The sequence below is a fragment of the Camellia sinensis genome, chromosome 4 (genome assembly GCF_055761805.1).
Source record: "Camellia sinensis isolate YWXY chromosome 4, ASM5576180v1, whole genome shotgun sequence".
NCBI lineage: Eukaryota > Viridiplantae > Streptophyta > Magnoliopsida > Ericales > Theaceae > Camellia > Camellia sinensis.
Window position 1 is genome coordinate 180,810,470 of NC_138964.1, and position 13,134 is coordinate 180,823,603.

The 13,134-nt window shown below is 35.2% G+C and overlaps 1 protein-coding gene and 1 pseudogene across 2 annotated transcripts; both read left to right on the plus strand.

The window, feature by feature from the left end:
- The first annotated feature begins 4,005 nt into the window (after window positions 1-4,005).
- On the plus strand, window positions 4,006-7,505 carry LOC114297856 (G2/mitotic-specific cyclin-2). Of its 2 annotated transcripts, none has more exons than XM_028242334.2 (10): window positions 4,006-4,343; window positions 4,488-4,620; window positions 4,729-4,794; window positions 4,950-5,151; window positions 5,226-5,348; window positions 5,709-5,798; window positions 5,914-6,135; window positions 6,467-6,565; window positions 6,673-6,851; window positions 6,942-7,505. In XM_028242334.2, exons 1-10 carry the CDS (start codon window positions 4,286-4,288, stop codon window positions 7,087-7,089), a joined length of 1,320 nt encoding a protein of 439 aa, XP_028098135.2. In that variant the 5' UTR covers window positions 4,006-4,285; the 3' UTR covers window positions 7,090-7,505. The 2 variants fall into 2 exon arrangements, with proteins under 2 accessions (XP_028098135.2, XP_028098137.2); XM_028242336.2 differs by having other exon boundaries at window positions 4,016-4,343; window positions 4,497-4,620.
- A 3,255-nt stretch (window positions 7,506-10,760) lies between these two features.
- On the plus strand, window positions 10,761-12,917 carry LOC114297850 (phosphoserine aminotransferase 2, chloroplastic pseudogene; annotated as a pseudogene).
- Window positions 12,918-13,134: the final 217 nt, after the last annotated feature.

The window sequence follows — 13,134 nt, forward strand, 5'->3', positions numbered from 1 at the left end:
CCTGAAAAATTCGAACCAATCCAATCCGTCAAAATCGTGGAATCAATCCGAACCAATCCATTTAAACACAGATTGGATCGGTTTAGGACCACGGATTTACATAATTAAATAACAAAAAATATATATATAACACTTTAATTTCATAAAAATATGAACATAGCACCATATTAGTTTCACAGTAGCAACATGTTTTTTCGTAATAGCGACAAACTGTTCAAGAATTTAAATAACCATAAGAAAACTAGTTCCACCATAAGTATTTAGACCATTACAAATTAATACTAAAAACTAGCAAACAAAAGTAATAAAAGAAGATACTATGCAAGTTTAGGTTTGTATTTAAGTTTTATATGAAATAAGAGAAGATACTATGCAAGAGGGTGTATACTAAATATATAGACTATTTGTATACGGTTCGGATCGGTTCCAATCTGCAACCGTGGAGTTCAATCCGGAACTAATTCGTGAACTATGGATTTTTTATTTTTCAATCCGGAACCAAACTACGGATTCAAAAAACCAATCCAAACCTACTGGATTTGACTGGATTGGATCGGATTACGGATTTTATGGATACCTTACTCAGCCCTACCTGCAAACATCGAAGTTGTTGGTCTTCTTCTGGGCAGCCTTCGTGGTGGCACTGTGGAGAACGGAGCCGAAGCTGCCTTTGCCGTCGCGGAGGTAGAAGATGAGGTGGAGAACAGACCCATTGAGGAGAAAGGATGTGGAATCTTGGAGTTGTTTTGTGCCTGTAAGGAGTCGCTGGTTGTGGATTGGAATGTGGGTGATTTTGCGAATTCGAGACTTGATAGAGAGGATTGAGATTGATGGAGTTGTGAAATTTAGGGCTTTGTGTTTTCCATTTAAGAGTCTGGGGTAGACTTGATATGTCTCCTCCATAATCGATCGATCGATCGATTCAAGCTCTCTTTCTCTCTCTAGTTTTGTGATCATATCGAAACAAATGAAGAGGCTACGGTGGAGGAGAGAGAGAGAGGGTGTGATATATGGGTATGGGTAAGAAATCTCAGGCTACAAAAAAAAAATATTGTAAAAGGACCTCTCCCTTTAATCAAAATTAATTCTTGACTTCGTCCCTAAATTCGAACAACATGTCTAGACGTGGACAAAAGTGAAACTCAACCCTTCATTCAAGGACCAAGGTCCAATCTGACAAGCATTAGCCAAATCGTATTTACCAAAGTACTACTCTAGTTAATGCACGTCAATCTTTCATTATGGACTACTTAATGCAAAAGGGAAAAACATATCAAGTTGATTTGTAGCTAAAATAGTTACAAAAGGCAAAATAGACTATTTTAGCCACAACAAACAAAACATCACATCCAATCCATAATCATTACACTATTCTCTCACAAAAAAAATCAAAAAAGCCACAAAACCAACCCACTTCCCAAACAGAAGCATAATATATTTGTTCAATATTAGTTTTATGACCATTAAATTGATAATTGAAGAGGATTAAAATAACCGGTGTAAAGCCTGGATCGAGTCAAATTCTTAAATTGGACTAGACCCATCTACACATTCCGATGTGGGTGGGCTAAACAAGAGATTAGGTTGAACCCAATTGGCCACTCTAAGGTGGGCAAGGAGTGATGTGAATTGAATGCACCAAGTCAAAGGAACCAAGTTTGGTTTCTCCATTCAGATCAAGCTAAGCAAGATTGCAAGAAGAGACCAGCCTTGCATTTTTTTTTTTATCCAAAGCAGGGATATGTCACTTGCATTCTCCATTCTCGTGAAAACAATTAAGAAAGAATATTCTATTGTACAAAATGACACGGTGTACACTTCATAGGGCTGCACACGTTGCAGTCTCATCATCCTTCTCTGCCTCTCAAGTGCAATTGCAAATAGAACAAAAGAAAACTAGGGAAAAGACCATTAGTACTATCCTTTGAGAGCAAGGCGTGCACTGTGTATAAGTCTCGTTTAGAAATAGATTATTTTAGTAATTTTTTGATTTTTTAATTAAAATATAAAGTAAAAAAAAAATTAATATATTTAGAATAATTTTTTGATTTTTTACGAAAAGATATGCAAAAAATAGAAAAAAAAAATCTTTAATTTTTTTGTATAAATTATTAACTTTTTAATTTTTTAATAAATTTTTAATTTTTATGCTAAAATAAATTGTCAAACGAATCCTAAGAGTTAACTTCAAAACTTTTTTAGAGGACATTTCATATATTCTGAGCAAATACACACTCACTCACTCACTCTCTCTCATTGGATGAGTTTTTCAACCAAATCCGGACCAGGAAGCCCTTACCGTTTGTTGTCCTTACAGTTCTTAGTTCCGGGGTAGTCTAGTTTGCCATGGAGCGCCACTCATTCAACGGTGCAAAATCTATCCTTCACAATTATTAAAATTAAATTGTCAAATCCATTAATAATATTAACAAATAAAGTTAAAAGGATAGACCGAAAAGAATATTTGATACCCTAGTCCTGGTTTAATCAATATGCATGCACGTAGCTTTATTTTTTTGATTGTTAATTAAATTATGTATGATCTATAAATTATTGTTGATATTAATTATTTATTATTGTTATTATTATATCTTTTCTAATTCAGGAATCTAGTACGGAGTAAACAGTCTCAATAATGTTGAGATAATTAAATTTGAATACAAAATTTTAAATATTTTGAAATATAAAATGATCTCCAAAATTTAACAAATACAATCCTCAACTTCCAATGATTTAATTAAAAAAAATATAAAATATTTCTATGATATTTGAACGTGTAACATTCTAATCGTAATAAAATAGTTTACCTTCTGCACTTTGACCTGTACTCAATTTATAATGGGTAAATTACATTGACCTTCTTGAGATTTCAAAATAATACAAGTAATTCCACAATTTTAATAAAATTATATTGATCCTTTTTTAAATAAAAAAAAGATTAAAGCGATGAAAATTAATGCAAATAATATGAATACACGATGATAAACAAGAAAATATATACATTTTAATATAAAGAAAATAACAATATCATTTTTTCTTCTAAATATTTAATGAAACGTTAATAAACATGGTAGAATGAGATGCTTCATATTTTACATAAATATTACTATGATTTTGCGTGACAATTCTAATTGGTAAATGAAAATATATTTCAATGGGATTTTGTTTTTTTTTTGTTTTTTAAGTTTAGCCATAAAACATTAGCCAATCAATCGTATTATGTGACATTAGAAATACTATTTTATATTAGATTTTTTTATTTCTATTTCTGTTAAATCGCCGATTGTAAAAAAAAAAATTCCTCTAAAAGTCATAAAAATTGAAAAGAACATCAAATCATATTGATTAGTCCAAAACAATAAATAATAGAAATCAAAGAAACTTCCTTGTGAATCACTATCATTTCTTTTATTAGACCATATCTATAATACTCATAGCTACAAATATATCTCGATTGGGAGGGTGGTCGGAAAAGAAGGAGAAGAATCATTACACTACTATATCACGACCAACTACACCAAATCATTTATATTAAAAAAATTACTTCACCCTAGGACAAAACCACTACACTACACTACACTATCACGACTAATTACACCAAATCATTTATATTAAAAAAATTACTTCACCTTAGAACAGAGAATTGAACCCGTGTCTTATGTGAATTAAAATCTTAAAAAATTCGTATAATTACATTAAAATTGTATGATTTTATCTTTTACAAATCTCAAAGGAGATCAATGTGATTTCATTTATAATTGACCAATCTAAAAGAGGTGGAGACAAAGGAGAGCCGAAAACTCCCTAAAGTCCAAAAAGTGAGGAAGAGCGTCGTACCTAAAAAAAAAAAGAAGAAAAAAGCAAACCGTAAGCAGCCCGAAACCGTGTTCATAATTTTCACTAACATCTATGAATCCCATCTATTAACAAAACTCAAAATTATTTGAAAGCAACCCCACGTGCCCACATTACCGTTAGGACCCAAATAAAGTCGTTTCCAACCCCATGATCCAACGGCCTCATTTCACTAGCCGTTGGATTTGAAAAAGAGGGCATGGCATGTCTCCGCAGACAGATACCCACTATTTCTGTCTCAACTCACCTCTGCTCTGCCTCATTCCGTTGTTTCTGTCTCTCGTTTTGGTCTCATTATCCTGAGCCTGTAGATTTAGGGTTATTTTCTCAGATGTTCTTAGTCTACATTTAGTTTGTTAAGTTGGGTTCTTGTTGAAGAGGGAGATCTATAATCTGGGTTGTGAATTATTAGTTCATATAACCAAAGAAAATGGTTTTGTCTGATGAGAACAATCACCCCTCTTCGATTAGACCCACTAACTTACAAGGTAAAAATTCAAAACTGGATCTGAAAAATTGAGCTGGGACTTGTCTAATTTTTAAGATATTTGAGCTTGAATTCAACTGAAAAACCCCAGTTTCTGAAATGGGTTTTTTGAATTTATCTTTTATTTATTTATTTTGATGAAAAGGAGTTTCAGAAATGGGTAGCAGAAAGTTTGGGATGGAGATCAGACACAACCGGAGAGCGTTAAGCACAATCAATCAGAATTTTGTAGGAGCTTACCCTTACCCTCGTGTTGTCAACAAGCGAGTCTTGTCAAAGTAATTCTCAGTTCTTCTAGTCTTATAATTTATCATATAAAACGTTTTTTATTTTTATTTTATTTTATTTTCTAGGTAACAACTAATTTAACGACTTTTTATTCTCAGAACACAAGAAATCTGTGATAAGAACAATCTCATTGCTCCCAATCTAGCTCATCGACCAATAACAAGGTTAGAATATGACCCTTCACTTTAATTTTCTTTCCATTTTCTTATATATATATATATATATATTTTAATGCTGGATCCAAATGACAAAAATGTTATCTTCAGCCAGTGCTGATCTGATTTTTTTTTTTTTTTTTTTGGGGGGGGGTCTAACGTAGGAAATTTGCGGCGCAAATAGCAAGCACACAACAATCTCTCCCGGAGGTTACAAAGAATTCAAATCCATCATCAGCTCACAATTTCACTGTTTGGGAAGATAGTGCAATAGCTGATGTGGAGGAACAGAAGGCAGCCGCGGATCACCCAGTACCAATGTCATTGGAACAAGCAGAAGCAGTGCTGGATGAGAAGGATCAGATGGTATTTGTCTCACGATATCTGTACATGAAAATTGAATAATTTGAAATAATTATTAAACCAGTTAAATTTTGCAGGAGGTTGAAATGGAGGATATATTTGAGGAGCCAGTTGTGGATATTGACATATGTGACGCCAAGAACACGCTCGCAGTGGTAGACTATGTTCATGATCTCTATGCTCACTACAAAAAAATGGAGGTAAAATAAAAGATCATTACATTAGCTTTTGGCTTAGAGTTCAACAATGGGGTCTGAACTCAGTTAAAAAAATATATAATTTTTTTTTTTTGTTGGGGTGAAATACTCAGAAAATAGAAACCCTCAACACTATTGAAAATCTATGGTAATGAATTGGTTTCAATTCAAGGCACAATATTGATTTTCCAAACAGTTTCATTAATTTCTATTTTCACTAAGATTTCTCTGAATCTAATTAAATTATTTTGTTCCCATTTTCCACTTGCATTATGTTTTTGTTAGTTTCCTTTTTTACCAATGTCTATAATAAATCCATCATCTTATTCTTATTTTGGTTACTAAACAACTCAATTTATGCAGAATTGTAGCTGTGTTTCACCAAACTACATGGCACAACAATTTGACATCAATGAGAAGATGAGGGCTATACTAATTGATTGGCTAATTGAGGTACGTATAACCGGTGAAAGAGGATATCAGATCCCGACATAATCAGCATTAAATGATGTATACAAGTAGTGCAAATCCTCGACAACTGTTAATCGCCGCCTTTCAAAATCAACAGGTACACCACAAGTTTGAGCTGAGGGATGAGACGTTGTTTCTGACTGTTAATCTTATAGACAGATTTTTAGCTCAGCAATCAGTGATGAGGAAGAAGCTGCAGTTGGTTGGTTTGGTAGCCATGCTCTTAGCTTGCAAATATGAGGAAGTAACCGTCCCTGTTGTCGACGATTTAGTTTTTATTTCAGATAAAGCATACTCTAGGAAAGAAGTACTTGAAATGGTAAATACTCTCCGTTTGGTAACATTTATATTTTACAGTTTTCCGTTTGGTAACTTGTTTGTTATCTGTTTTTGTTTCAAAAAATTGTAGATATACTAAAACTCTTTAACAAAAAAGGTGTTTTCATTTGTTTTGAAAGTAAGTTTTCCTTCCTCCCATCCTCCTATTTTCGAAAAATACAAAACATGGTTTTCGTTTGGCCAAAAATAAACATAAACATGTTCAAAGTTTTTATTTTTTAAACAAAAACATTGTAGGTTACCAAATATTAGTCTCAGTGAATTTGATCATGATGGTGAATTAGATTCAAACCCTTTTTACATTCCTGCAGGAGAGATTGATGCTCAATACACTACAGTTCAACATGTCAGTTCCAACCCCATATGTCTTCTTGATGAGATACCTTAAGGCTGCTCAATCCGATAGGAAAGTAAGAAGATCATCTCAATTTTGCAATTTTTTTTTATTTTTTTTATTTTTTCATCTCAAAATCAGCCTAAATGAGATCTTGTAATTCTAATGTGGACCTCGCAACAGCTTGAGCTCCTATCGTTCTTCTTGATTGAGCTATGCCTCGTGGAGTATGAGATGCTCAAATTCCCACCATCTTTCTTGGCTGCCGCAACAATCTACACTGCTCAATGTACCATTTATGGGTTTAAGCAATGGAGCAAGACCTGTGAGTGGCATACTAGCTACTCAGAAGATCAGCTCCTGTGAGTCATCCTCAACTTTGTTCTAAAACTTTGATTATTAGCCTTGTCTAGTTTTGCTAATGAACGATGTTGAATTGCTTGCTCACACAGGGAATGCTCGAAACTGATTGTGAGTTTCCACCAGAAGGCAGCAGCAGGGAGGCTTACAGGGGTGCACAGGAAGCACAGTACATCTAAGTTTGGCTATGCTGCAAAATGTGAGCCAGCCCTTTTTCTGGTAGAGACCACCCAACAATAGGAAGAGGAGGCATGTACAGATATATGCTAACTTTATGTGATTTCTGTAACTGAGGTGATTGATCTTTAATTTGGGGGGTTTCATTTTAATGGGTTTTCAGGGGGGTGTTGGGGGATGAAATAATTTAGCGAAAAGTCTATAGTGCATAGAAAGCCTACACAAAATGGGATACAGATGAGAGAGAAAGCGCTGATATAATACAGCAACTTGGGTTGCTGCTGGGAATTGATTTGATTACCAAATGTTTAAGCCTGCAGCCATGGTTGTTAAATTTCTCATTCAGCTGTGGTTGTTCGCTGCCATGTTCAATTGTGAACATGCATTGAACTGTATTTGTGTTTCATTTGATAATAATTTGAACATTCTTTTATCTGTTCTCTCTTTTCATGTGATAATAAAACGTCATTCGTCATTTATGAGAGTTGTGTTGGAGCCAAGAAAGAATTGTAAATTGATAGCCTCGAATACTTTGTTTGATTTAAAATCACTATCATACAAGAGTTCTTATATTGGGCAGCAGATAAAGTATGAATGGATTCTCAAGGCAAATCTTTGATATTCAAGCCCCATTCAACACAATACTTTAATTTTTGGTGTTCTTTCTTTAAGTGTCGGGCTTTCTCAGGTTCAAACATGAACTTGAGCTATTAGGGATTTATGTTCGATAATCCAAACCGATCATTTTGTAATCCAAATTAATCATTTTATATATATCATCTGTGAAAAAATAGGTTAATTCAATAGTATTTTAATGTTATTGCATTTGTTCTAAAAAATACTTGTCGTTTATTTTTTCGGAAATATATACTATAAAATAAAAAGACTACGATATTACAAAATAAATAATTTAGATTATCAAAAACAAGACTTATGGTGGGCGCTGTGAGTCTCTTAAATTCTCTCAATTCAAATTTAAACTTAAAAGAACTTCAAAGAATGGCATCATTTTTTTTTGAGATTAACATTATTTTAATTCTCAATTTATTATCTAACAGTAATGTATATATACTCATCATATGTTCATTAGGTAATGTGTGACACATCAAGGTTGTGTTTAGAGTATGAAATTTGATAGGAATTTAAAAAAGAAAGAGAAAAGTTATGTGAAATTGGATGAAATGTATATTTTATTTACATTTTATTTACCTAGATAGGGTTTAATTAATACTTTACGATAGGGGTGGGTATGCCCGTTGGCCCGCCATGCCCAACACTATTTGTTTAAGATTTGGAAAGGTTGTTTTAGTTCATAGGGGTAGGCTGAATCAACATTTTCAGCCCGATATATTAATATTATGGGTTTGGGATTTATACTATCAACCTGGCCTGACCTGCTATTAAATTAATTATTTAATTATAATATATATTTTTGTTGGGATCTAAACTTTACATTTGTTGATATTATTGAAACTCACATTTGTGATGATGTAAGATTGAATTTATTTAAGAAATTTTTTAATTTATACACAATTTTTTTTAATTTATAAGATGTTAGTATATTTATTTAATAAATATAACGTGAGATTGAATTTAATTATGAATGTTTTGAAGAAAAAAAATTAACATATAGCCTAATGAATGGGTTTGAGATTTATAATTATTTGTTGATCCGAACTTGGGTAGATGTAGAAACCCGATATTAGGACTGGGCCGAGTTTGTACAGGCACAAAATCTCGTATTAGTCTGACCAAAACCCGGCCTGACAGATGCCAACCCCTACTTAAACAACAAAATAGATTTAATTGATAGTTTAAAAATTAAATAAATTTTAATTTAAATATTATAAGATTCAATCAATAATTCGAGACTAAGTCCATAATTTGCCGATAATTTAGATTCTAAAGTATAATAAATACAAAAAAATAAAATAGATTGGTAAAGAAATCGAATCAAGTTGTGCGCCGCCAGCATCCATCACCATGTGGAAAATTTGAAAAGCCTCAAATTGACATTGGGTAGCGCGGGCCTTTCTAAATAGAGCTCTCTCTTCTAATTGGATATGTAATTTCTCTTGGTTTGCGTAAGGCTTTAGCCTTGACTTAGAGCATGCTTATCAGTTTCCATATAAAGGTTTGATTCGTTCAAAATCCTTCTCCATTAGATTTTTTATATAATTTTTTAAATTTAGGATTATTATAATTACTTTTTATTTGTAGAAAGTTACTGTAACTCCGTTATATTTGATAAGAGTCGTTCACCCGGATGTCTCAAATGAGACAAAACTTACTTTACCGGTCGATCTTCCGGACGTCCGATCCCTGACTTTTACTTTGGCTGCTTTCTTTTGTTTTGGATTTTAATTCATATTGCTTCTGCTGCTTTCTTCTGCCTTTAGCTTTCATTTTTTACTTTAATTCATATTGTTTAATATTTTATTATTAAAAAAATATTCAAATTTAAAAAGAGGTAAAAAGATTATTTTAATATAATAGAAAAAAAATTGGAAATTTGTTGGGAGAAGTAGATAAAAAAGTAATTTCTAAAATAGAGAATGAATTTTTTAATAATATTGTAAGGCAAAATTTAGATAGGCTGATAAGGATGGTCTGTAATACAATTATTATGTCATTTAAAAAAAAATTGAATAATAACAAGGCAAACCAACCATAAAATGATGTCGTTGTGAAGTGAAATTGTTCATCAGATATGGTGTCTATGGCAAGTTGGCACAATCACACTCCTGAGTGATATTGAGATCCTCCAATAGACCGAGTGTACCAGGATCCTCTAGAGTGGGATTTCCTGAATTGATCCCTGGAGTGAGTGATCCAATGGCTTAAAATAAATCTAACCAAAACGACGTCGTTTTGGTTAGCAATTTCAAAAAAAAAAAAAAAAAAGCTTTAATTCAAACAGATCTGATATGAAGCAGAGAGAGAGAGAAGGGCTTGAGGAGCTCTTCTCAGCCACCCCCGACTCGCCACTGCAACGCCGCTCCCACTGCCCGCCATACTCCAACAGATTGAAGGAAGAAAACCACAGGTTCGATCATCCTCCAAATTTTAAATATTAAAGCTTTGATTCCAAAAATTAGGGAAAAAATTTGAACTAAACACTCTATTTCTCTCTCTGTGTTTTTGAGTTGTAGAAGAATTTCATGACATTTTGATAAGGGAAAGAAGGAGACCCACCTCCCTTTCTCTCTGTAAAGGATTTTTTTTCTCTAACCTCATTTCTTGGTATATCAGCCGATGAACTCTTCCTATCTTTGTCTTCACATTTCTAATCTTTTGATATATATATATATGTCTGTGTGTGTATGAATGTAATTTAGTTTTTGTGTTTGTTGTAATTAGACTTAGAATTTGCTTGTTTCCAGATCTATTCTTTCTTTTGGCTATTTGGATCTTGGATGAATTGTTTCCAAATCTTGGATGAATTTTGAATCCAAAATATTACTGAAAATATTAGGAACTTTTTTTTCCATTTTGTTTTTTTGAAATTACTAACCAAAACGACGTCGTTTTGGTTAGTTTTATTTTACACCGTCGAATCACTGACTTCAGGGATCACTCCAGGAAATCCCACTCTAGAGATCTTGGTACAGATCGAGTAGCCTATTTAGAGTCCCAAAGAAGTTACAGATCTCTCTTCTGCAAAGAGTACCCAAGTTAGTCCTCCACCTCTTTGAATCCTTCTAGAGAGAAATCTAGACACAAACACCATGGCAATGTCAGCAGCAACTTCTCTTCACTCCCTCCTAAAAAATCCTCATCACAACCACCTCAAAAACCCTACCACCACCACCACCACCACCACCACCACCACCATTGCCTTTCCTTTCTCTCACTCCTCACTCTCCAAAAGGCCCATCTCAATTAGGGATGGCAATCTGAAATCAACCCGACGGTGACCCGACCCCTCAACCCCGAATTCAGTGGTTATTCACCGAAAAATGTCCCCGACGGGCCGGGGATGGTATTCAAAAGTTCATCCCGGATGATATCCGGGCCGAGGATGGGGATAAGTGTTTCAGACCCGAACCCGGCCCCACCCCGCTTAATCTCCGAGGTAAAATTACCTTTTTGTCCCTGAATATATATATGCTTGTGTTTGTCTAGGGTTTGAGACACACACACTCAAACTCTCTCACTCACACGGCGCTCTCTGCTCTGCTCGTTCCTCTCTCTCTCGCTCGCCACCACTGGTTTGGTCTCCCTCTCTCTCTTTCTCTCACCGCCGCGCCTCTCTCCTCACCAGCGATCCTCCGTCGCCACCGATCCTCCCTTACCACCTCACCTCTTCCGTTCCTCTGTCGCTCCCTCACCGTTGCTGCTTTCTCTCCTTCACCGCTGCTCCTCCGTCACAGCCGACCTCCCTCACCGCCGCTCCTTTAATTTGAAAATATGTTACAAATATGTTTGAATTGGATATTTATAGATTTTTTGTAATTAACAAATATGTTGACAAATATTGTTTATAGATTTTTACAGATCTGAAAATATGTAAAAATGATGGGCTAACAGATTTACAGATCTGAAATTGTTTACAGATTTACCTAGGATTGTTTATAGATTTTAACAGATCAAAAAAAAAAAATCACCAGGGATTTTTCGGGATTGGGAATCCCCGATCCCCGATCGGGGGCGGGAATGGGGAATATCTCACATTCGGGGATCGGGGACGGAGAGTGTGGTCCCTGGTCCCGTCCCGCCCTGCCCCATTGCCATTCCTGATCTCAATCACCTGCTCATTCCAACTTTAAGATCACCCCACCACCAACGCCGTCCAATCCCACGATCGCCTCTTCAACTTCGCCCCTGGTCCTGCCATCCTCCCCGAAAACGTCCTAAAAAAGCGGAATCGGAGCTCTACAACTGGCGCAACTCCGACATGAGCGTCATGGAAATGAGCCACAGAGGCAAAGAATTCCTAGCCATTATCCAAAAAGCAGAGTCCGATCTTCACATCTTTCTCCACATCCCCTCCGATTACGCCGTCTTGTTCCTCCAAGGCGGCGCCACCACCCAATTCGCCGCCCTCCCTCTCAATATCTGCAAACCCAACGACTCCGTCGATTACTTTGTTACTGGGTCTTAGGGCAATAAGGCTTTCAAGGAATCCACTAAATACTGCAAACCCAAATGTGATTTGGTCCGGAAAATCGGAGAAATACACAAAAATTCCTTGTTTTGATGTATTGGAACAAAACGTCAACGCCAGGTATTTGCATATATGCTCGAACGAGATTATTCACGGAGTCAAATTCAAAAACTACCCAATTCCCAAAAACAACGATGCCTTATTGGTTGCTGATATGTCATCGAATTTCTGTTCAAAGCCTGTGGATGTGACTAAATTCGGAGTGATCTACGTTGGTGCCCAGAAGAACGTTGGTCTTTTTGGGGTGACCGTTGTGATCATCAAAAAAGGTTTGATTGGGAATGCTCAGGAGATCACTCCTGTGATGCTGGATTACAAAATCCACGCTGACAACAATTCTCTCTACAACACACTGCCTTGTTATGGGATTTATATGTGTGGGTTGGTGTTTGAACATCTGTTGGCACAGGGTGGATTGGTGGAAGTTGAGAAGAAGAACATGAAAAAAGCCCGGATTTTGTATGATGCTATTGATGAGAGTGATGGGTTTTACAGGTGCCTGGTAGAGTAGACGGTGAGGTCGTTGATGAACGTACCGTTTACATTGGAGAAGAGTAAATTGGAGGCGGAGTTCATTCAGGAAGCGGCCAAGGAGAAGATGGTGCAATTGAAGGGGCATAGATCGGTGGGAGGAATGAGAGCTTCAATATACAATGCAATGCCTTTGGTTGGGGTTGAGAAGTTGGTTGCTTTCATGAAGGACTTCCAAGCAAGGCATGTTTGATTTTGATGATGTTTATAGTAGAGATTGTAGTAGCATTTTGTTTTATAATTTGATTTCATGTTTGTTGTTCTAAGTTGGTGTAACTTTTTTTTTAATTTTATTTTTATTTTTATATTGTTTTTGGGTGTACTAAATGGGAATAATATATTTTTCTCCACCAAGAAGAATTTAGTATGATTTTCCACTAAAAAATTATGATTAATGTCAAGGAAATGGG